Below are 24,559 nucleotides of genomic sequence, written 5' to 3'. Positions count from 1 at the left end.
AGTTCGGTTGTTCAGCACTGGCGGTGATCTGCATAGGTGGTGCTAGCAAAGCCGATGGGGCTCTAAGTGCTGGTAACTGTGCCACATTTTGAAACCTTGGATATCTACACATTGAAGTGTCATGATTTCCCAATTTTACACAGTGAGCACAATAGAGTAATGGCCTTGCTTTTAACTGTGGACATTCGGTGGTGGTATGATTCAATCTGTACATAGAGCACCACACCAATTCCCTGCGGGACTGAAGGTGGTTATGCCCATGCCCATATGTTTCTCTTCCCTCCCTGACTTTTAATTTTTCTTATATGGCATTACTGAGCTCATCCACAGTCATGTTTTCGACTTGCTTACTTCGAGCTCCAATTTCTTGGTGACTCGAGACGACACGCAAAGTCATGGTTGCTGTGCAGATGTTTTAACATCTTCGGGTTGTGGCAGTTCTAACATATTATCTTCATATTCGTTTGCCAATTTGCAGCATGCATCAAGAGTAGCTAGTCGGTAATCATGCATTTTATGGTCTCTAACCCCTTTCCGAAAACAAGGCAACAATTGATCATTTGTGAACCTTTCCCAAAGTTTGCACCTTGAATTTAAGTGCTTCAAACGAGAGACATAGTCTCTCATCGACTCATATTCCTTTTGTTTGATGTTATGTAACTGTGCCGCAAGGCTCCGTCTGTCACCACTGCGGGCAAAATTGGGCACAAAAATATTCTTTAACCTTGTGAAGTTAACCTTATCCTCAGGCTTAAGGGTTCGAAACCACTGATGAGCTTTTCCCTCTAAGGTCAGCGAGAAGGCATGTATAATTATCAGATCACTGACCGGTCCGCAGGTTTCACATGTGGATTCAAAAATCTCTACATGTTGGATAGGATCCCAGTACCCATAGAACTTTTGGACAAGTTTTGAAATGATATGGGGTTTTATCTGGGAAGGTCAAGGTTCTAGAGTACAGTCTAATTCCCTGACCATCCCCCAGCCCATCTGTGCTGCCATATTTAACAGGTCTGCCCTTGTGGCCACACTAAGGTCCATGGCTGGATTATTTCCTAGGCCTTTGGGAAATTGCTCCCCCCCTTTCTAGACCTCGTCCCCTGCCTATATTGGCTCTTCTAGGTATCTCGGGTTCATAGAATGGTCCAGTTGCGGTACCCTGGTGGGATTCCCCATTAGTCGCCTATGTACGTCTTTGTATAATTAAGAGCTCCATGTCTTGTAGGAATGTAGGGTTATTGATCATTAGCTCAATATCCTTTTTGGTATGAAGTCGGTCCTCTACTTCTACTACCATGTTAGCTAGGTTACCCTCTTCTTCTCTGGTTGTAAACCCTTCCTCTGTTTTGGATTCCTCGTTGTTGATGTGTTCCAAGTTCGGGATTTCTCCCTCACTTCTACCTAGAACTATTTCAGGTTCCTTTCCTCGTGGTGGTTGGAGTGGGTTAACACTTCATGTCTCCTTTCTCTCAGCTCTTGTCCTATGAGTATCAAGCTCTTGTTTTCTTAAGCTCAATTCTCGGAGTTGTCATTCTACCTCACGTCGTTGGAGGTCTAATTCCACTTCCTCGATGGTGGGAAAGAATATTTAACCCATCCTAGCCGCACTTTCCACATCTCGTCTAATTCGAGGGGTGCCAGTATTTGACAACCTAGAATTCAACGTTTGGAATGGCACTTCTTGTCTTGTACTACCGAGTCTAGCGCTAGTTGACGGACCCATGCCCGCAAATTACGCTTCTTCATCATGGTTGGTTTGGAGACCAAAAAATGCTTGGGTGATATCAATGATCCCACTGGACTTGGTTGGGGAATGTGGTTTATCCTCTTCCCCAAACCCAGCGTACCTTAGCCCTTCTTCCATGGATTCTTCGCTACTAGTTTCAGCGCGACGGTCAGGTTTCTCAAAACACTCAAGTGTGTGCTTGCGAAAAGTCCTGATCCCACACTTCTTTGGTAGGAAGTTCCTTGGTGATTCGATGCAGTATCGTCAGGTGTAAGATCATCTCTGATGAGTTTTCCAGATCTTAAGTGCATGTATATACGATTTGATAAGCTATTAATCCAACCAAATTGATTTCACTTTTGATTCTATCGCTCTGTTCAGGAGCCATGAAACAGCAGACAATTTACAATGTGAACGGTTTTCCTACACTTTCACGTGCTCAAAAATTTTCCACCTTAGGGTTAAATTCCTTCTTTTAGTCGAAGTCACTTTCCTTAGCCGACCCTCGCAACCTTGGTATTGTCTATCTGTTGGTTTGGCCCACACGTGAATCTGCATGAAATATTTCACGTCATGAAATAGTAAGGGTTTCACGCCATGAACCGCTTCAAAAATGGTTCACGTCGTGAACAGTTTACTGAACTTTCACATGCTCAAAATTTCGGCAGATTGCACCGTGTCAGAGGTGTCAGGATAGGGTTTTCTCTTTTTAGAAGATAATCCCGTGATTTTCGACGATAATCACGGCACTGATTACATAAGCGATTCGCGGCATGAAACTGCAGAAAATACTTTGCTGCACTTTCACGTGGAACTTCCCGCGTCGGCAGTATGTGATTTTGGGTGCATAATACTTATCTAAATGACTTCCCGCGTTGGCAGTCTGTGATTTTGGGTGCATAATACTTATCCAAATGATGACAATTAGATTGTGCCACTCCTAAGGAATGAAATGCAAGTTCTTGGCTTAATCAATGGTCCTTTATGTTTTTTATTTTTATGAAGTTTTTGAAAAAGGAAGAAAACCATACCCAACCTACTCCTTCACGTTGGTGTTTTCAGTGATGCAAAAATCAAAATTATCAAGAATGACTAGTGAATCCTTTCCTAAACTACTCCACCACAACATACACAGCATCATAATCCATATCTTTTTTTCTATCACACATACATTATCCCTTCATTTTGGACACAATGCACTACCAAAATGCAAAGGCAAGAATGAATCCTATGCAATGGGAGCTTAAACTCAAAGAGGATGGAAGAAACAAAGGCGTTTCCTTGGCAGCGGTGCCAAAAATGTTGAATAGATCACACCTCCAAGATGGAACTCTACACATTCACCTAATGGATGAGCAATAGATCACAACCATCGTAGGGTACTTACCAATGCTTCGATCTCGAGTCTCTTAAGGCCTCCAAGCTCGCTTGTCAAGCTCCAAACTCCAAGCTGCACCTCCACACTATCACCGTAGAGTCGCTCACACCATCACAAACATAGGCCAATAACTCTCTCTCTCTCAGTCTCTCACACAAACATAGGCCAATAACTCTCTCTCTCACTCTCACACAAGCATAAGTACACAAGCATGAAAAAGGCACAATGCTAGAATGCTCTCACTCCTTCAATCTCTCTCAAGTCACAAGGGGAGAGCTCTCAATAGCACAAAGGGGATTATGTCTTTACATTATGAGAAAATGCCTTATATACATTTGGCCCTTATTCATACTTAGGCACCCAAAACTTACTTACTAGGCCTTGGGTGGCCAATATCTCATAATGTACAACCTTTATAATGCCTTTTCATGACACTTATTAATGTCCTCAATTCAGGATCATGTTGTTAATCCGAAATGGGATTAACACATGCCCACCATCCTCAAAGACTTAGCTTCAACATCGGCAAAGCCTCCCCCTGTGCTGCATGCCAGCCTCGCCATGGAACCCTCGTCATCACCAACCCCTCCAACCTCATCACCGCCACTAACTAGAATGGTCCCCTCCCCCCCACCCTTGGAAGAAGGAAAGATCTCGCGACCACTGCAGCATGAGGAAGCCAACCCTCCGCTCAACCTGCTGAACTAGCATGACCCCCTCGATAGTATAGAGTTCGAGCATGCAATACAAATCCTACTCGATCGACAACTCCAAGCAATGCCACACACTGACACGGATCACAAATTGCATGGACATCCATGTCCTACATCCGTACATTGAAGTGAAGCATCGCAACTACAGGCGAAAGCATCCCCCCGACAAAGAGGAGGCTACCATCATCGGCCACCCACAACTACTCGCCCCATAAAGTTCAATCTCATGGGCGAGCAACCGGCCTAGAGGCGCCCATTTTTACTGAAGCCTTACATATGGGAGAACTACTGCAAGGCATGGCGCCCCCTTCGAATCAACCTAGAATACCTGCCAATCCGACGAAGGTGGGCATGGAACCTCTTCCACGTGGAGCAACAGAATAACCCCAAGTTGCTATTCAACTTCCCTTGGTTCGCTACTCCAACGTCCCAGCAGCCATGCACAGAAGAGAGCATGATGAAGCACTTCCACGAATTCATCAAGAGATATGATCAGGTCATCCTAGATCCAACTGTGATTGTAACAATTAGGTTCTTCAACTTAATCATAATGCTGTTGGAGGCATTTCCCAACTAGAACCACTACCACAAAGGCATGTAGGGATTGGCCTTTGACATCAACAAAGGGCCAACACTAAAGCAAATCTTTGGCTATACGATGAGCGCATCATGTGGATGCCCGTTTGGTGCCTCCAAACTTTTAAGGACATGATGGAGACTACCTTCTGGACTAGCTATCGAGTCTTCCATTGAGACTCCCGGACTCCTACCTCACGTCATAATTTTGTCAGAACCTATTCGATCTATTACTGCTAAATCTGGCTAACTCCAAGAACGGACCTGAATTAGGGAGGGGGTGTGTTAACGACTCCGGTTAAAATTATTTTTCAAGCGTGGTTGTGCTTCTTGTAGCATTCTTTTTGTAGCTGCGCTTAATGATAAAAGAGATATGGGATTGAAACTCAAAACTACCTTCACTTTGCCTCCCATGTGAACAGATTCTTATGGAGGTGTTTGGCATGAATAAAACATTGTAAATTACCTTAATTATGTCGTCGCTTGAGGAGAGAAAGTTGCTGCTGGCTACAACGATGCAAAGGCAACAAGCTGACATCAACTGTTGGCCTGCAACGATGAAAAGGCGACAAGATAGCATCGACTGCTACAGGCTAATAGCAATAGGCAGCGAACAACGAAAGGTGGGCACTACTGCAAGGAGGTGGTGAGCAAGTACGCTAAGATAGAGGCGCACACAGATGGTCAAGGGCGACGCTTGGCTAAGGCAGAGGCGACGCCACTGACGTGGATGCTGTTGACAGTGGAGGAGCAACAACACTTGTGTTCACGCACACACCTTGCGGCAACCGAATGTTAGCCTCAGGAGACAAGCATCATAGGTGCAAACACAACAGCTCATTATAGATACTGCTGAGATACTGTTGCCTGGCGTTGACACCACTTAATGAGGGATCAAAGACTAGATATTTCATAATGCAAGACTAAGCATGATTAAACTGCAATAAAATACGAAGCATGCAAAAAGAACAATGCAAGATTTAGGAGTAACACCAACGCAATCTGCTTTGTATTAGAGGTGCCATTTATAAGCAAGAGATACAAGATGGATACATCATCGATGATGCTCTTTAAATTATGCTCCTTGAATCTCTACGAGTTCTCTTTTTTGATAAAGATGCTTTCCTAAATTACACCTAGTTGGGATAAATGCTAAAGTAAACCTTAGAAAATTTAAGCACATGTTTGGGGATTATCTCTAACAATACTTATATAATATTAACTTTTGTTAAAAAGTTAGATATTACTAGTCTCATATTAAATTTCATTCCTCATGGACACTCACTATATATATATATATATATATATATGCAAATTCTAAAGCCTTATCTTTACCAAATTTTAAATAAGCAAAAACACTTTAAAAAAACTTTGAAAAAAGTACCACCATATAATACATTCACAAAATTGAAATAATTTTGAATCCTACACTTTCAACAAATGACATATTCCCCTACTATTATAGTTTTCAACCAAACTTGTCACCTTCACAAGCTACGTCTTCTTCTTTTTTCCCTTTTTTTTTTTAAAAAAAATCCTTACAAAGGCTTCATTTGTATTCAAACACTTGCCTTGTTGGATTGTTGGAGATACTCTAGACATTATGACAAGTAGGCTCATTTTTTACAAAGGCTTCATTTGTATTCAAACACTTGCCTTGTTGGAGATACTCTAGACATTATGACAAGTAGGCTCATTCTTTGTTATTACTATGTTGACAAGCATACAAAATTGAACTTTTACTAAGACATAACATTTTTTCAAATAGAGCACCCACTTTGCATGGCCTATTGGACATGATGTAGAGAACACAAATTTGTTTAGTCTTATGTAAGTCCATTGCTTGGCATCACAAGAGTGAGAATGAAACATCATGTTATTGATGTACATGCATTTGTTTGCACCAATCTCTTGTTGACTACAATAAAGTTGGCTCTCTGTCCCTTGAATCATTGACCATGTCTTCTTTCTTTGGATTAGAAGGGATATACTGAAACGTAGGGGTAGATTTAACACACAAGCACAATCACTGTGTGCTAGCATGATAGAGTCCCCATACTATGGCTGCCTGCCAAAGCTGAAACTTGAAGCCTTAAGAGGGCATCAAAGCAGCCCTTCAAACCTTCTAGAGAAGGCCTCTTAGAATACAGGGTTCCACTATTTTGAATTTTTAAAAAATTTTACAAACCTATATATTAGTTATAGTTAATTTCTGAAAATCAAGCTAGTTTATGGCCTTCATCTTGAAGGTTAGGGTAGGCCCTCAGCCCTGTTGCCTGCTATAAACCCTTCATGTAGCAGTACAGGGCCTGCTATAAACCCTTCATGTAGCAGTCAAGGGAGGATGCTGTTGAGCTCCTGCAAGCTTTGGAGACAAGAATCCAAGCAGTGTTCGCTGTTTGCCGAAGTCCTTAAGTTTCTTACTCGAGACGGGGGCATCTGTGAAGCCTTTGCGCTTGGGTACATCATTGTGCTGTAAGTATCAAAGCTAAGATTAGATCCGATTGCTCGATCAGGATTTCACTGTTTCCCCCCATATATTGGACTTCAAAATTGATTACCTTCTGTACTCGTATGTCCACGCCTGCTATAAACCCTTCATGTAGCAGTCAAGGGAGGATGCTGTTGAGCTTCTGCAAGCTTTGGAGACAAGAATCCAATCAGTGTTCGCTGTTTGCCGAAGTCCTTAAGTTTCTTACTCGAGACGGGGGCATCTGTGAAGCCTTTGCGCTTGGGTACATCATTGTGCTGTAAGTATCAAAGCTAAGATTAGATCCAATTGCTCGATCAGGATTTCACTGTTCCCCCCCATATATTGGACTTCAAAATTGATTACCTTCTGTACTCGTATGTCCACATTAGAAGAGCTGTTTGTCGTTGACAATGGCTGAAGTTTATTGGAGACCAAAGGCCATCCCCCTTTGCCAGTCTGCTAAACCACAGATTTATGGTGAAAGTGTAGAATTGTTCTTTTTTTTTTATCATAAGCCAAGTATGTTATTAAAAAATTTAACCCAACACACTCTTTATTTCAGTGGCGGAGAGGTGAGTCAAGAACTCTCGTCCCATTAATGGTGGCCTCCGCCAAGTTTATAGCTTAGGAGCACAAAACTTAAAATTACCTTCTGATGCATGGAAAGCCCAGCTTGCTCAGCTTGCTTGGGGGGCCTTGATGGTACAGGCCCATTCTCTTTCCCAGGTGCCCTGATCTTGGATGTCTGAATGGATGGAAGGCTAGCTTCTACAGTATCCTGGGATTTTTACTTAAAAAGAGAGTCAGATGCCATCTACAAAACAAAAAGCATTAAAAAAAAACAGTTTGGTTACTACTGGTACCTTTGCTTGTAAGTCTTGTTGCAAAGAAGCATCATTTTCTGTGGTAGTAGTGGTGATTGAATGACCTTTTCCAGATCGAGCCATCCAGTGACTCCTGAAGAGATGTTTTGTTGACGATTTTTTAAAGCCACTTCTCTGAAAATTGTCATCGTCGCTACCTTCGGAGCTTGTGTTGGGAACCTCCATAACCTCCTTAGAGTGCTGGTACCCATTTTTCCCATCATATTTGGATCCAGTTGCAAGGGGCGGCACTGAGCACGTGGTAGAGATGGTCTGCTTTTTGCTAGTTTTCATCAATTTTCTGCTGGACAATGCAATGGAATTGAAATCGGAAAGCTGCACTATTGATTGCTTTGATTGGGTCACTCCTTCAGCTTCTGAAAGACACCGTTGCAAAATCACTGTCCCATCTTGCGAGTGCATTCCTGAGGCTTGGCTGGGATTACTCACTCTGCACCAAAGAAAAATTTTCAAAATCCAGCAATTGTCCAGGTTGGCAATCACATCTTGTCAACAATTAACATTTAATCTTGCCTCAACTCGGGGAATCCTGTTGGCACAGCTTTCTTTGGTGCTTCTTTCTTGAGCCTGTCATTTCTACCTAAAGGACTTTGTAGAGCTTGGATGAGTTTTTTCAGCCTTGATGCTAGGACAGAATCATGTGGCCATGCCTCCCCCTCGTCTAGTCCAGTTTCTGTTGGATTTTCTATTCCATCTGTTGCTGCAGATGGAGGCACGCAATTCTGCATTGCAAACCAATACTTTAGCCAAGAAACATAGAAAGATATCCAAATATGCAGCTCGTTCACAAGCTTGGAACAAGCCTTCTTGAAACATATTAAATGCACCTCAAGTTGTGGACCTCTCCTCTTTGGAATGTTGGTCTTGAGCAATTCCAATCTCGAAGAAAAGCAGAGAGATGAGTCTTCCCTGTGAAGTTGAAAATGTCAAACAGTCGAGACGTTTTAAACAGACAAATAGTCTCCCCTAATGCTGTAGTTACGAACAGCTCTACAGGTTACAACCATCTCACCTAATTTTATGGAAATCCCGATGTCCATGCCTATGTGCACCCAAAAGTAAGTCTGCATCTTCAGCTTCACCCCACCAATTCGGCAGCTTCTTAGTCCTGTATGAAACCGTTACAAGCAGCAAGAGCTATGGAGCTACATCTTCATGAGACATGAGGATGATTAACAAGGAGACAAATGCACTTTGTATCTTGCACTTTAATTTCATGGATTCTTCAAGCCTGCAAGTTGGAGGCCATTGACTGCATAATTCTCTTACCTCAGATTTTACTTTTCTAAGCATGAACAAAGGGAGCAGCAGAATCCTAACACTTTAAGCACAAAACAATTGTGGGAAAAAAATTTGTTTCAGACCGAAATGACAAACTCAAATCACAGTGAAGTAATTTTATAAGAGACCTTTACCTCGGAACATGTGGTGGTGGTATTTTTCCATCACATAAAGCTTTGGCCAACGTTTCTCGTTCGTGAACTGTTTGCAAGTATCTGATTGACAAGGTACATTTAGTTACTGCTTGAAACCTATTTCCTTAGTGGAAATACATTGAAAATATGTTTTTTGTAAAACAACTTGCTAGAGCCAGAATTTCTGTTATACTTTCCTATTGTGAACTTGGGATTTATATCCTCTCCTAAAATGCATGTCCATGTATGTTCCACCTAGACATGTCCGGGCACAGAGCAGGGATGTAAGGGCACATCAGGGATGCTTGAAAGTACAGAGCAACAGCTCATGCAGGATGGTGCAAATTTATTTCTCAAAGGAAACCTGGAATAGCCTCTAAGCAGCATGGCACTATCACAGCCCTTGACATAAAAAACCATATACACCTTTCAACAATTATACTCTGGATTATCGAGGGATTATCTTCTTACAAGTCTAGCAAGTAAAAAGGTGGCCTTTGCCTTTTCTTTTTACCTCCTACGATTCTACTTAAGTAGACCACTAAAAATCCATGAGTAAGTTACTTTGGTCAGCCAAATGGACAGTATGGACTCCACATCTTTTCAAAAGTCGGGAGAGAAAGTATGGCTACAACTGCAAATTCCACCATCTTTTCTCTTGAAAATTTAAATTAGTCCAGTTAAGAAGAGTGTTTAGTCTTGAATGTTATTACCTTGTAGCCTTCTTTTGCAGCCTACTCATGAAAGATTGAGAACACAAGGCTTTCTGTGCATAAGGAGGAAACATGGGCATGTTTGCACTGGAAGCACCAAACGCTGAGTTCTCGTCTCCATTCTTTGAAGTTTTCAAATCTTCACCTTGTTGCTTTGTATGCATCCCAGTAGAAGTATTAACACCATTTGGACTTGGAGAAAAATCCTTGAAAGTGCTAGCAATCCATCCACCTGTTTTAAGTGGACATGAATTACCCCCATACTGAGAAAGTGGATCATTCTCAAGTTTGTGGATTTTGGAGTGAACCTCAGCATTTGCATCCGAGGATTTAGGATGTGAATCAGTGTGCACCACTGCATTCTTAACCCGAAAATAGTGGCATAACTGAATCAACACCTCACACAGTTGTTGCACTTCTTCAATACCATGATGTTCCAATCCAGCTTCCACCATTATTTGCTCTGCTCAACAACAGCACCACATGGTGAAGTTAGGTACAGAATTCAGACCATCGAATAGAGCAGCAATTTACAATAGCGGAGTACTGCAGTACATGGCATTGACCTGTGCGGTTTGCACCAAGCTGAACCAGGAAGTTCTCAAGCTGTTTGAGTTCCTTCTCAGACCATTGCTTCACACAATCAGTAGTCTCTGGATCCTGTAATTTTTTTTTTCTTTTAGAATGGTATCTACCTTTTGGGTTTTCACAGCCCTCATCAGAAGACTCTGACTCTTGATCCGAGGTTCCGTGCTTGTCTCTGTAGTTTATCTTCAATCTTTTGCGTGGACCACATGAAGTTTGCACTTGCTTGTCAACATTCAGGGCAGTAAAACAAGCCTCAGGAAGTAAGTCTTGCCAGAATTGCTTAGGGCATCCATCAGAATCTGGATTCTCGTCAAACACAGAATCAACCTCAGGATTGGAGATGAAGGTGGCAACTGAAAATGTATTGTTACCACGCCTGAATGTAAACGGTTATAAAAATCAGCAGGAGACTTGACATGGGATTTACTGTTTAGATAAACATTTGGCCCGAACAACTAAATCCAAACAAATCTTCTATTGTATTCTCTCTCTCTCTCTCTCTCTCTCTCTCTCTCTCTCTCTCTCTCTCTCTAGATTAGCAATTTATGTGCATCAGACTCCTAACTAAGAGATCCCGGATCCCGGGTTCAAATCCATTTCATGCAATTTATCATTTTGTGTTATGTGGATCATATCTGTGGTCCACCAGCTTGTCTGTGATGTTAAAAGACCCCTCTCTCTCTCTCTCTCTCATATTTCATGTTTGTCCAATTATTTATGGATCATATGTACTCACAGACCCTTTGGGTCTTTTGTAGACGCATGCAATCTTTCTTCTTTCTCTCTCAAGTGGGGAAGATGATGGGGAGTTAGATTAAGTAGAGTCCCTCTAAGTCTAACTCTCTCTTTCTGTGCTTCAGACAAGGCAGGGTTGTCAAGACTAACAACACTTGATTGAAGAATGATGGATATACCCGCCAATAAGTCGTTTCTCTGTTCGACTTTCAAGAATTTGTTCAATGTTCTGAGCATGAAATGCAGCAGCTTCAGCCTCTCCATCTTCCTGCACTTGAAAAATTACTAGTCAACATCAAATCATTTCAAGTCTAAAAGAGAAGCAGCTGATAAGAAAGAATGCTACCTTCAGTATGCTGTAAGCTCCTCTTTTCAGCAGGTTCTCAATGTTTTTATTGTGTTCATTGTCAGGATTTACTACTTGCATGCTACCCAAGATGGCCTCATCAAGGCCATACTTTCGTGAAGAGCACTCAAAGAGGTGCTGTTCGTATGTATTTCTTGTTATAAGCCTGTAAATCCTGACATCCTTTTTTTGACCAATTCTACAAGAAGAGATCAACAAAGGCAAATCAGGCCTTACAAGTTTAAATTTGGTCACTGATATTGTAGATGAATGAATCCTTTCAAAACATGTCAGTTTACCTATACTATCTATGAGATTTGGACCTGTCTAATAATAAATAAATATCATTGATGAATGCATTCTTTTCAAAACATATCAGATTATCTGAGACGTCATGGAGATTATATGTATGAGAATTAAAACACTTTGGACCTGTCTAGCAATATGGAAGTCAAATGTTGATCAAAGGCCTAAGACACACCAAAACAAGGCATTGGCCCTTGGACCTGCATTGCATGTCTAAGAATCGGCCTGTTTTAAGGTCACGAGAGTATGCCCTGCTAGCTGGCAGAGTAAAGTAACTATAAGTTTACTTATGGAATAAAAACTTCACCTATGACAGCGAGCCATGGCTTGAAGATCATTTTGAGGATTCCAGTCAGAATCGTAGATAATGCAAGTGTCGGCCTGCAAATTCACGTCATTCAGATATTTGCTAGTGGAGGTGTGGCCAAAGCTAGACTACAATATCAAAGCTTGCATATAGATGTGCTCTTACACACATACAGCGGTCAAGGTTATGCCCAGTCCTCCAGCACGAGTGCTCAGCAGGAATAAGAAGGTGTCACTGTCTTTAGCTGAGTATCTATCAATGGCAGCCTGAGAATATAATTTGAGTGCATTGATTAGAATAGAGAGTGAATGTTTGAGACATAGACCTTGTCAATCATCATGGAAAATAACCTGCCGATCAGTGCCACGGACAGATCCATCAATTCGCTCATATGTGAAGTCTTTTGAGATAAGGTAATCCTCCAAGAGATCCAGCATGATGGCAAACTGTTGTCAGCATGTAGAGCATGAATTCATGAGACAATTCAGCTAACTACATGCTGAGAGCATGGAAGTTGTATACTACCTGAGAAAACAGTAAAACCCTATGGCCTGCATTCTTAAGCATTGGCAATAGCTTCTCCAAAAGCATCATCTTTCCGGAAGAGAGCCAAAGTGCTTTTGAAGAATCGTTTACATCCTGTTGCAAAATGATGTCATAACAATTTTGAGCACTTGGGAAACAAGGCACTTTGGCTAAATCCCATTTAAAAGTGCAAATCTAAAAGAGCTCACATTTAAGAGATTGCCATTGTTTAGTTTCATTTTCAAATTCAAATCTTCCTGCAACCCATTACAGAGAAAAGGATGGTTGCAGAGTTTTCGAAGCTCCATTGCCTGACAAAACATCATCGAGCTTCTCAATGGATTCTTTACAGATGTTGAGAAACTTGAACCAAAAGAATACGTTAATACACAAGAAAAATACAAATTCTTTATGACAACTTTCAGGCACATAGTTTCTAGCAAACATACCACATTTCGAAGGTTTGGAATATTGCTTGTTTGGGAGCCCTTTAACAGATCTGAAATTCTGTTCTCGAGGATTGCTCTGTAGTAGCATCGCTGGTCCTTGGTAAGTTCCACCCAAATTATAGTCTGAAATTACATGGAAAATGACAATTTAAGATATCAAAGCAACAACTTATATTCTTACTCGTTCCAAGAGTGCAAATTCGGATTAATAATGCAACAGCGTCAATGTAAATATGGCCCAGAGAAACTTGACATGCCTCTTCTTTTAGAGGGATGCTCTTTTCAACGTCTTCCTTCAAACGTCGAAGAAGCCGAGGTTTCAATACGTTCTCTTGCAAATCTCTGACCTGGGAGTTTACGAGGAATGGCCAGGGGAATGATTTCAGAAATACCCAGACTTTCTAAATTGTTGTTACGAAGTTAGCCTGTTCCTTTACTTTATTCACTTGGAACCCCCCCACGACCCCCAAAAAAAAAAAAAAGGAAGTTATCCACGATTCCAAAAAATAGATTATACGAGCATGCACACCTGCTGTGCGTTTTTAAGATCGCCGTACTTGAGGAGAAAGTCTTCCTCCGAGCAGAATTTTTCGGGATCCAACAAGTTCAAAAGGCTACTGCAAAGGCTCAAATTCAACCAAATATTGAAATGAGTCTCTCAGCAGTCTGACTTTTCAGTCAGGAACTGCAATCGATGATGAAATGCTAGCAAATTTGGACAAACAGAAACACTTACAAAATTTCTTTTGTATTGTTCTGGACGGGTGTTCCTGTAAGAAGCAACAAGCCTCCTTTCCTGACACTAAGTTGCTTGAGAGAGCGAGTTGTTTTGGAGTCCTTGGATTTCAACCTGGCATCCAATATTCTTACTTGCAGTCAATGGAGACCCCAGGGAATTATGCAGGAACTGATTTGTGGATAAGAATGAGTTGCACGCATTCTAACCTGTGCGCTTCATCGACAACTATGTAGCGCCATTCTTGTTTAGAAAGGAATGCTTGGTCTTTCATCAACATCTCGAAACTCGTAAGCAGAATCTGAGCGCAAAAGTTAACAGTAAGAGGTGAGCAATTGTAGCGCAAAAGTTAACAGTAAGAGGTGAATGATTGAAGCGATGTTAAAGATGACGCAATGACATATTCAGCAGCAATAACCCTTCTTACATTGAATTTGATCTGGTGAGTCCTTGGGTAGAAGAATTCGTATTCCTTTATTATGTCCCGGTCTTCAGCGCTCCCCGAAAAGACAACACAGTTCATGTCGGTTAAAGACTCCACTTCTCTTTGCCAGTGTCCTAAGGTTGAAACAGGTGCTATGACCAAGAAAGGCCCCTTAATCTTCCTCTTCGTACGAAGATTCTGCAGCATGGAAACAGCCTGCAGCAAAAACTCATCACCACAATGTCGTGGTATCAGAAACTTGGACCCTTCAGCTAGACCGCGAGAAGTTAAACGCTGCAAAAGCAAGTAAGGGTAGTCAGATACACTCGAAAAAATGCTAGCCAGAGGCACACACACCTGCATGGTTTTTCCAAGCCCCATTTCATCCGCAAGTATGCAGTTGACATTGCTCTGGAAATTATGGTCCATCCAAGCCAACCCCTTCTCCTGGTAGTCCCGGAGCGCTCGGCCATCTCTAAAGAGCAGTTTCCCGCTGCTGGTGGGTGCGGCCCTTGAGCTGGAGTGAATCCATAGGAAGCGATTAACGGCCGCCTGATCGTCTCCGGAGGTAAGGTCCTCTTGGAGCTCCCATGTGGCCTCGGTGTAAGGCAGCGCACACCATTTGACCAGGTAATACCTCCTTCCACCCCTTCGCTCCTCTTGGGCGACAATTCTGTCCACTCGCAGGTACAATGGATCAAAAGCAGGGGCATCCTCTCTGTCTCCCGGGTTCCCATCCGTTCGCTGCAGTTCGTCCATTTTTCTGACGAAGTTCCGGAGCAGCTGAGGGCATTTCGCTCGCAACAGAGCTTCTGTTACCATGGCCACGCTCCTGTAGCTTTTCCCATGTTCTTTGACAGAGTACACTGCCGAATCTCTATTTCGATTCCGGACGCCAAGAATTCTCTCCACATGCCCTAAGCGTTTTATCACACCACTGGTACTTATACCTTCGCAGATGCGCAGCCCATACGCATCCACTTCAAGCTTTGGAGAAGTGCGCTGATCAGCATCTTGAACATCTCTCGGGATACTTGCACTAGGAGCCTTGAGAGTTTCATCTTCATCTAAGGAACCTTGGCTCTCCCGAAGCAACTTTGGAGCACAATCTTTTTTTGAGAGCACCCTCTTCGATTTTCGAGTGGGTGCACAAGCAGCCGTCTCCTCAGAAGAGACTGAGTGTTGAGACAAACCATCTGTTGAAGGAGCAGCAGAGTTCCCTTTGCCTTTCTCGGATAAGGAGGCGACTTTCACTGATCGCCGTCGACCAGGCACCAGGGTTTTCTGCATCTCCGCTCCTTTTACCTCTTTTTTGAGAGAAAAAGAGGAGAAATCAGGAGCACCTTGTGAGCGCTGAGCAGAGGAGGAATGTGGTCTATTCGAGCGGCCACCGTCTTCAGAGCCGCTGTCGCTTGCAGAAGAGGAAAGCTCCTTGTAGCTTTTCCTCACGAATCGGCTGCGGTTTCTCTTCACTTCCAAAGCCATCCCTTTCCTCTGCGACACGCCTGAATCAACAAAGTCTTCGTCGCTATCATCATCCACCAGATGGACTGGCTTCATAGGCGACAAGCAGCAGGCAGCAATGGTGTTGTCAATGTTAGGCTGCGCATATCGCAGCAGAGCGCCTGCGATAGGATTCTCCGGCTTGGGACTGGCCATGGACTGCGAGCGCGAAACTTGCACTTTGCGCCTCCGTTGATTCATCACTAGAATGCTCTCCGAAGCACTCGTTTCTTGTGAGACCTCTTCATCGCTGTCTGAAGCGTATTTCACGCTTTGTGCTCTTTGGCGGAGCTTCATTGCAAGAATGCGGGCAAGCGATGTGCAGCAGAAGTGCAGGCTTCTGATTATGGGCCGATGATGGAGATGACACTGGGCGAGAAGAGGGAAAAACCCTTGCGAGGCGACGCAACGCAAAACGGGGAAGCTGCGGAATCAATCAGGAGGTCAAATACATGCTTGAGGGCGTGCAGCTAGCCAGCCAGCCCTAGATGCAGAGGTGAAGATGCAGAACAAAGTCTATAGAAGATAATGAAGCTTCCAAATTTCACTTTGAATGAAACATGAACTTTTGGCGCCAAAACAGACGCCAACATGACGACTGTTCACATCTTTAGGCCCTGGACCCCGGTTCACAAAGGGGTGGCGGGCGCGTCCCATTGTCCGCCCAGAAAAGTCTACTCACAACTGTGACGTGGATCTTTCTCCAACCCTTTTTCGCCACATCAGCCCGTCGCTTCTTTGTGATCCCAACCTTGGGCCTACAAGTACCTTACAATTTACAATGTACACATTCAAGCCTCGCACTCCTAATAGCCACATCACACCACTCACTTCACTGGCATCTCTAAATTCAACAAGAAGTGTTGGACATTGCTCTTTTTATGGATTTGTACCACCATTGGATGGCCCCCTTAAATTCACAACACTGTAATCGGCCGCTCTACTACCGTTCTGTCACCGCATCCTTTGCTTTTACCTCCACATTGAAGCCTTGCTTTGTTCCTCCACTTTGTGTACCCTCGTGATTTTCCTTCCATTTTGTGCATCATAATTCTAGATTGCCATTGGTTGAATTGTGCTCTTCCACCGATCATGGCAAGCCAAGGTATGGAGAATTGTGAATCTATTTGGGAGGTCTAGGCCATAAAAAATAGATTTATTCTAAAGCTAGGAAGCACTAATGGCCCGTCCAGGTTGGTAGAAAATCCCTCTAGTATTAAAAGTGAGAGCACTTTGATAAACTTCATCATGACTTTTGACCTTTTTTGGCAATGTAGAGGAGCTAATTTTCCCTTTGATTTTAGAAGTATTATCAACTTTGGAAATTCTTCTTTAAATATCAGAGGCTTTAGCAAGAATTTAGATCTTAGCCATGGTACCTAGCAAGGTCGACGAGATCGGCATTCACATTTTGAAGGAGACTTAGAGCCCACATTGAGATTCTTGTTGTAGAGGAAACCCTTGGTTCCCTTCCACTCTTGGTGACAAAGATCAAGCTTTATTCATCTTTATCAACACTCTAAGGAGAGATAGATTGGGGGTAGAGACAAATCCCTTCTTCTATCTGAACAATGAGATTTTTAGGCCAATTTTTAGAAAATGCCCAATAATTCCACATAAAAAGTAGGAGTAAGGGAAGTTTTATAAGTAACTAATTGCTTGAAAGGAGGGGTGTCATAACTAAAATCTATAAAAATATACCCTTGGAGCTCATTTTGTAGTAGGTTAACTTCCACACTAGTTTTTTCAAAACTTGAATCTTCATTGGATGTGTTTGCCTGTTGCGATTCCTACACATTTTTCAATACCTCATTAATCCTTTATTCTTTGTGAGGAGCACGTTGTTTAGATTATCCTATATTAGCTTTCTTGGTGTTTCTAGAGTTGGCATTAGCGGAGGACGAGGTTGAATGGATATTGTTTTCATAAGATTATGGCTCAACGGAAAGAGATAGCAAGACAAAGCACAACAGACAATGCAATCGATACACAATGGAGAGAATTCAAAAATTCTAATTGTACCAAATAGGTACAAGTGATGGTGCTGTCCATCGTGCGCTCTCAAGGAGAGCTTAGATGGCAATCTAGACAGACTCTGGATGGAGGATGTACGAAGTGTAGAAGGGGGTGGTACTCACAAGCATTAGATGCCTTAGCTCATGGCAACCATGTCCATATATAGTACTATAGGCGGTGTGGTAGACGCATATACAATGAGGGCGGTTACGCTGCATAGACACGGTCATCACTCGCGTATCAAGAACGTGGCCCACCGACCACCGCCCACTAATGATGGACCTGATATCCAAGGAAATATTCTAGGAAATATTCCTCATACCGTCGCCCCCCAACTAACGTGTTCGTACCCCTAACCATCATCAATGGTCACAATAATGACCCCATCGACGTCTAAGCCGGGGTTCCTGTTGAGATATCGAGCTCATCTAGTGAGGCGGTGGACACTGATGATCCGCCTGGGAGATAGGCCCTACACTTATACCACTGGCATGGGGTTGGTGAGATCATGGGTGATATGCGGCCAGTGGGATGACAGGCTGTGTGACAACCATTCTAGAGACTGGCATAGTTATAGCGCCAGCTCATTTAGTTGGGTTCACACTATAGAGAACCCTAGTATGTATTGGGTTGAGTACCTTTTCATATCGTGTGTACTCTTATCTTTGTATATGGTGTGTTGAGTGTTGTGTGAAGAAGAAGAAGATTTTCAGCCTCTCACCTTGTGTGTTCTCTTTTAGGGTTTTGGGAGTGTGTGTGTGCTTGCAAGAGCTCAAGCTCTCTTCTCCCCTGCATCTTTTTATGGTATCAGAGCCTGGTTCATGCTAAGGGCTGAGCTGCAAGCAAGAGAAGCAAGATTTTCGGCCTCTCACCTTGTGTGTTCTCTTTTAGGGTTTTGGGAGTGTGTGTGTGCTTTCAAGAGCTCAAGCTCTCTTCTCCCCTGCATCTTTTTTATGGTATCAGAGCCTGGTTCATGCTAAGGGCTGAGCTGCAAGCAAGAGAAGCACAAGAAGCGGTACGAGGGTAAGAGCTTCATCTACTCTTTCCTATTTGTGTTGGCGACTACACCCTTGTCGGGAGCTCTACGGGAGGCACCGGCAAACGATCTCTGATTGAGGAGCTTTCTTCGCGGGAGTAAAGCTATCGGACAACTATACTGTCCTATCGGACTTCGTTTTTTGAGCCGAAAACGCGTTTCAGGCGCGTTAGGACCTCCGTTTTTTGGAAAGCAGGCGATTTCGAACACTGTAGGTAAGTTATCGATTCTCTGGAGAACTCTGTTTTAAGAACTGTAGGAAGACAAATTGGTTGTGTAGACATTGTGTGTGCTGCAAGAAGGTCAACAGTTACCATTGGGTTTATGTATGCACATTGAGGTCATTGGTTTGTGACATTTGAGTGTAATACAGTACCGCTGCAGAAAATACAACAGTTTGTGCAGGACAAACCATAGTGCTGTTTCTGGTAAATCTGTGTGTTTTGCAAGATGTCAAATGATGGCATAAACCAGATTGTTGCTGAGAAGCTTGATAAGAATAACTTCCATGCTTGGATGTTCAGGTTGACAAATTTCCTAATGGGAAAGGGATTGGAACCAAGGAGCCATAAAAGTTATGTATTGGCTCTCTATCAGTATACAGGACACCATGATTGGGCACATACAGGATGCCAAGTCCCCCAAGGAGGCGTGGGATACCTTGGTAAAACTCTATGAAACAAATACCAAGGCACGAAAGATACAGTTGAAGAATGAACTTCATACTGTGGAGAAAAAGAGAATGTCTGTGAACGACTATGCATTGAAGATCAAGGGTATTGTGGAATCCCTTGCATCTATTGGCGTTTCAGTAGATGATGATGATAAGGTGGAAGTCTGTCTCTACGTGGTCTCGGGCCACAATACAAGGCATTCAAGACGTCTATTCAGACTCGAAAAAACATTCCCAATTTCACAGATTTGGTGTCTATGTTGATTATAGAAGAGAAGAGCTTGGGTGAAGATCATCAATCTTCACAAAACAAAAACAGTTCAAAGCAACAGGTCTTCTACACAAGTTTAGGAAGAGGACGAGGTAGAGGAGGCCGTGGACGCGGCCAAGGAGGTGGCCGAACAGGTAATCAGAATTATGGCCAGCAGCAGCAACAACAACAGTCCCAGAATTCACAACAACAACAACGGAAGAGGCCAATTTAGAGGCAGGGGGAGTCAAAGAGGTCGTGGAAATTGGCAAAGGCAGTATAATGATACACGTGAATGCTTTTATTGTGGTAAGCCTGGACATGTGCAAGCAGATTGTTATAAGAAGCAGGCTGACATACAAAATGGGAAATTGCAGCAAAACAACTATGCATCCTCGAGCAGAAACAATGAGGATAATGAAAGGTTGTTTGTTATGAGCATGTCGTTAATGCCATGTCTGAAAATGTTGAAGCAGCACATAAAGATGATGTATGGTACGTTGATTCAGGTGCTTCAAACCACATGACAAGTCATGGGGAGTGGTTCAAGGAGATGAAAAACCTTGAAAGACCAGGTTTTGTGGAAACAGGGGATGACACTGCTTGCTCATCCAATTGCCTATGTTAGAGATATGCCATTGTCTATGCAAGATGGCAAAGTGAAGTACCTTGCAGATGTACTTCTTCATGTTCCGAACATAACAAAGAATCTGGTTTCAGTTGGCCAGATGATTGAGCAGGGTTTGCAGGTTCGATTTAACCCTGATGGTTGTTTTGTTGAAGACTTTAAAGACAAGTGTAGGTTGGTTGCAAAAGGCAATAGAGTGGGCATAATGTTTACATTGAATGTAAACATGACTGAAGTGAGTGCTACGATGTTTGCAAATGGTTCAGGAATTGTTATAGACATAAACATTTGGAATAAAAAAATTGGACATGTGAATGTGCAGAGAATGAAGTCTATGCAAACTAAAGGAATTGTGACATGGCTGCCAAAGTTTAAAGTTGAAGGTATGCAAAAAATATGTGAAGCATGCTAATTTGGAAAGCAAACAAAGCACGTATTTCCACGTGACAGAAATGTCAGCAGAAATGCACTAGATGTTGTGCATTCAGATGTATGGGGTCCTATGAAGACCATGTCTATGGGAGGCTGCAAGTATTATGTGACATTTATTGATGACCACAAAAGGAAAGTGTGGGTATACTTCATGAAGGAGAAGGGTGAGGTGTTCACTCTTTTTTAGAATTTTGGAGTTATGGTTGAAAAGCAAACAGGGAAATATGTAAAGTGCCTAAGGTCAGATGGAGGGGGAGAGTACTTCTCCAGTGAGTTCTTTGAATTTTTGAAGAAGAATGGTATTCGGAGACAGTTTACATGCAGATACACTCCGCAGCAAAATGGAGTTGCTGAGCGGAAAAACAGGCACATTGCTAAAATTGCACGAGCATTGATGGGAGAGAAGAATATGCCGCATAGCTATTGGACTAAGGCTGTTTTTACAGCAGTTTACATCATGAATAGGACTCCAACTGCAGCCATACATGATGTAACTCCAAAGGAGAGGTTTACTGTGGGCAGAAAACCTGATTTGTCTCATCTGAAAGTCTTTAGATGCACTGCATATGTGCATGTGCCAGATGAGCTGAGAACTAAGCTGGATCCAAAAGCTGAAAAATGTGTGTTTATTGGGTATTCCCTTGAGCAAAAGAGATACAGGTATTATAACCATGCTACACGAGTTGAGGGTAAGCATGGATGTTGTTTTTTATGAGATGAGCAGCTGGTATGCTATTGAAAAAGAAGCTGTTGGGGCTTATGTGAGTGGAAATGTGGTTGCACAGAATGCAAGTCAACAATCACAGTCTTTGAGTGGACTAGGGGAGTCCTCATCTAGTGGTTCAGTTGATAGACCATGGAGTGGCAGGTTGTATCATAATACCAGTCCTGCAAATATGATTAGTACATCACATAAAGGCAAAGAGAAAGTGGTTGAGCCCTTAGTATGCCTGACATTTCTACATGGCATTCTCATGTTGATGGAGAGTCTAGTGGCTCAGAGATGAGCCTTGATGAGGATCTTGGGATACCAGCTATGAGAACACCTGCTCTAGCTCCACTATCTCATCCTCTATCAGCTCGCGCGCATAATGATACTGAATCTCAATGTGCTTCATGCAAGCATGAAACACATGGTTCTTGGAGATAGCCATGCAACTTTGATTGTCATACCACAAGACTGTAGCCTCCCTGATCTGAACTCCCATGTCAATCAAGATTCTCCTCAACCATACTACCTCACATGCAACAAAGCAAGCTATCTTATACTCAGTCTCTGTGGAAGAAAGTGCCACTGTGGGTTGCTTTTTGTTGGTCCAAGAGAAAGCATCGGAACCAAGGGAAAAATAATATCCATAAATTGATTTCCTAGAATCATAATTTCATGCCCAATCTGAGGCACAATAACCTGTCAGAGTGTCACCCATGCTATAAGTGATGCCATTCTCAAGAGTACCTCTAATGTACCTAAGTATTCTCATCCCTTCCTTCCAATGACTCTCTCGTAGCTTGTTGAAAAACCTGCTCAACACACCAATTGTGAAGTTGATATTGTGTCTATTGATAGTGAGAAAAATCAAACTCCCCACCAACTTCATGATGTCACGTCAACAAGTGATGAAGAATCCTCTGTTAGAAAGCTTCACGTTCACTTCCATTGGCGTAGACACAGGCTTGCAATTTGTCATCCCAAATTCTTTGAGAATCTCCCAAGCATACTTTTGCTGCGAAATGAAGATTTGACCTAACTCTTGCCATACCTCAATCCCCAAATGGAAATGCATAAGATCTAAGTATGTCATCTCAAACTCATGGCTCAGCATATTCATTGTCTACTAGATCATCTCTTCATTGTCACTTGAAATGTTTAAGTCATCTACATACAAGACAACCAAAACAATCTTGCCATGCCTTTTTAGAACATACAAGTTAGCATCAGAAGCACTTCTTATAAACCCAATCTTTTTGAAAAATTGGTCTATCATGTGATACCATGCCCTTGGGGCTTGTTTCAGCCCGTACAATGCCTTGTTCAACTTGCAAATTTTGTTTTCTGATCCATGCATCTCAAAACCTAGTGGCTAAGCTACTTATACATCCTCCTTGAGATGGCCATTTAGAAATGTTGATTTAACATCCATGTGAAAGACTAGCCACTTTTTGTGAGGATCCAAGGCAAGTATCGCCTTAATAGTTGTCATACAAGCTGTGAGAGCAAATGTTTCATCGAAGTTGAAACCCTCTACCTATGCAAATCCCTATGCAACCAACCTAGATTTGTATTTTTCAAGTGAGCCATCAACCTTATGCTTAGCTTTCCAAACCCATTTGGTACTAATTACCTTTCTGTTTGGTGGTCGGTCAACTAGCTCCTAGGTGTTGTTCTTTATGATGTTGGCATCGTCAGACTACATTGCGGCTTTCCTCTTTGGATTTGCTAAGGCTTCATCCAAGGTGGCTGACTCCTTCACTGTTCCTATTATCTCAGCCCATCAAGGCCATGTTGACAATGAGATCAAATGCTCTTCTTTGCTCCTCTATTCTCCTTGATCTGCATGGTCCATCTGTGAAGATTCTAGCTTCTTAAGTACTGGATTACACTCATCAAAGAGCTATTGTGCCCACTTTTGAAGTGGCTTTCCTTGCAGTGCAACAGGAGGCTGTTGTGATGTGTGAGAGTCTTCATCCTCTGAAAACTCCTCCTCTTTCAGAGGAAATCTGACTAGTGGGCTAGGCTCATAGTGGATGGATCTCCTTCCTCCACTAAGTGTGGTTGTTCTGCAAATACCACATCTCGGCTGGCCACAATCTTCTTTGGTTATGTATCATAGAGCCGATATGCCTTCGACTCTTGACTATATCCAAGAAAGATACACTTCTTGCTTTTGGCATCTAGCTTGGTCCTGGATGCATCTGGAACATTCACAGCCAAATGTTCTGAAATGAGAAACTGAAAGTTTCTTAATAGAGTAGGCCTCTTGAGGTGTAACATCCTTGAGTGCCTTTGTGTATCTCCGATTAAGGACATAAACAACTATGTTAATTGCTTCAACCCAAAATGTATTGGGCAAACCCTTTGCCTTACACATGCATTAAGCCATCTCCATGACAGTTCAATTGTGTGGCATTCTACAACACCATTTTGCTAAGGTGTGCGAGCAATGGTGAGTTGGTGCTTAATGCCTTGCAATAGCTGTCAAATTCTGTTGAAAGGAATTCTCCTCCTCGATCTGTATGAAACTTCTTCACCTTCTTTCCTGTCTCATTTTCCACAAGCTTATGCCACTGTTTAAACTTGCCAAAAGCTTTAGCCTTATCCCAACAGCATAAAGTAAGAAGATCCCCCAATGCGATAGTAGACATTTTATCACAAAGATCAACATGTACCAGCTCTAGAGAAGTCTTTGCTCGATTGCTGCTTTCCTGTGGAAATGCCTTGCATTGTTACTTACCCATCATGCAAGCTTCACATGGTTCCTGCAATTCTGAAAATGCAGGCAAATTAGCTACCATACCCTTTTTCTACATCTCCTTTAACACTACAAATCCAATGTGACCAAATTGCTCATGCCAAAGCTTGCTTGTGCTGTTATCTGTAGACACTGTAAGGACACTCACTCATAGAAATTGTTGCGCCTTACTCCTTTGCCAACTACCTTGCAACAACATCTAATTTTTTTTGCTTCAGTTTTCTTGAAGCGTACTTCAAGCCTAGGATCTGTCTCAT

General features: G+C 42.6%; 1 protein-coding gene across 2 annotated transcripts; it reads right to left on the bottom strand.

Annotated features, from left to right (window-relative positions):
- Positions 1-6,195: 6,195 nt before the first annotated feature.
- LOC147619134 (uncharacterized) lies at positions 6,196-16,314 on the bottom strand. Of its 2 annotated transcripts, none has more exons than XM_086774320.1 (25): positions 14,652-16,314; positions 14,298-14,510; positions 14,080-14,171; positions 13,871-13,984; positions 13,664-13,751; positions 13,392-13,481; positions 13,135-13,257; positions 12,895-12,996; positions 12,686-12,799; positions 12,511-12,606; positions 12,334-12,426; positions 12,161-12,234; positions 11,548-11,746; positions 11,381-11,469; positions 10,445-10,842; positions 9,879-10,341; positions 9,166-9,246; positions 8,763-8,858; positions 8,578-8,659; positions 8,264-8,472; positions 7,730-8,180; positions 7,516-7,644; positions 7,230-7,322; positions 6,955-7,141; positions 6,196-6,866 (listed from the first exon to the last, which is right to left on the bottom strand). In XM_086774320.1, exons 1-24 carry the CDS (start codon positions 16,092-16,094, stop codon positions 6,992-6,994), a joined length of 5,082 nt encoding a protein of 1,693 aa, XP_086630446.1. In that variant the 5' UTR covers positions 16,095-16,314; the 3' UTR covers positions 6,196-6,866; positions 6,955-6,991. The 2 variants fall into 2 exon arrangements, with proteins under 2 accessions (XP_086630446.1, XP_086630445.1); XM_086774319.1 differs by having other exon boundaries at positions 7,230-7,325; positions 14,652-16,313.
- Between the last annotated feature and the right edge of the window lie 8,245 nt (positions 16,315-24,559).

Source organism: Cibotium barometz, chromosome 34 (assembly GCF_041138505.1).
Source record: "Cibotium barometz isolate CiBa-2024 chromosome 34, ASM4113850v1, whole genome shotgun sequence".
NCBI classification, from domain to species: Eukaryota; Viridiplantae; Streptophyta; class Polypodiopsida; order Cyatheales; family Cibotiaceae; genus Cibotium; species Cibotium barometz.
The sequence above is the reverse complement of the archived record's forward strand: the minus strand, read 5'-3'. Positions and strand labels throughout refer to the sequence as shown.

What these genes read in the sequence shown, in the direction of transcription:
- LOC147619134 (XM_086774319.1), bottom strand. Translation starts at nt 16,094, where the DNA reads ATGAAGCTCCGCCAAAGAGCACAAAGCGTGAAATACGCTTCAGACAGC. An exon ending in GGCTTGGAAAAACCATGCAG is followed by an intron (nt 14,511 to 14,651) that starts GTGTGTGTGCCT and finishes TTTTTGCTGCAG; the next exon opens with GCTGTTTCCATGCTGCAGAA. An exon ending in ACAATGGCAATCTCTTAAAT is followed by an intron (nt 12,800 to 12,894) that starts GTGAGCTCTTTT and finishes ATTTTGCAACAG; the next exon opens with GATGTAAACGATTCTTCAAA.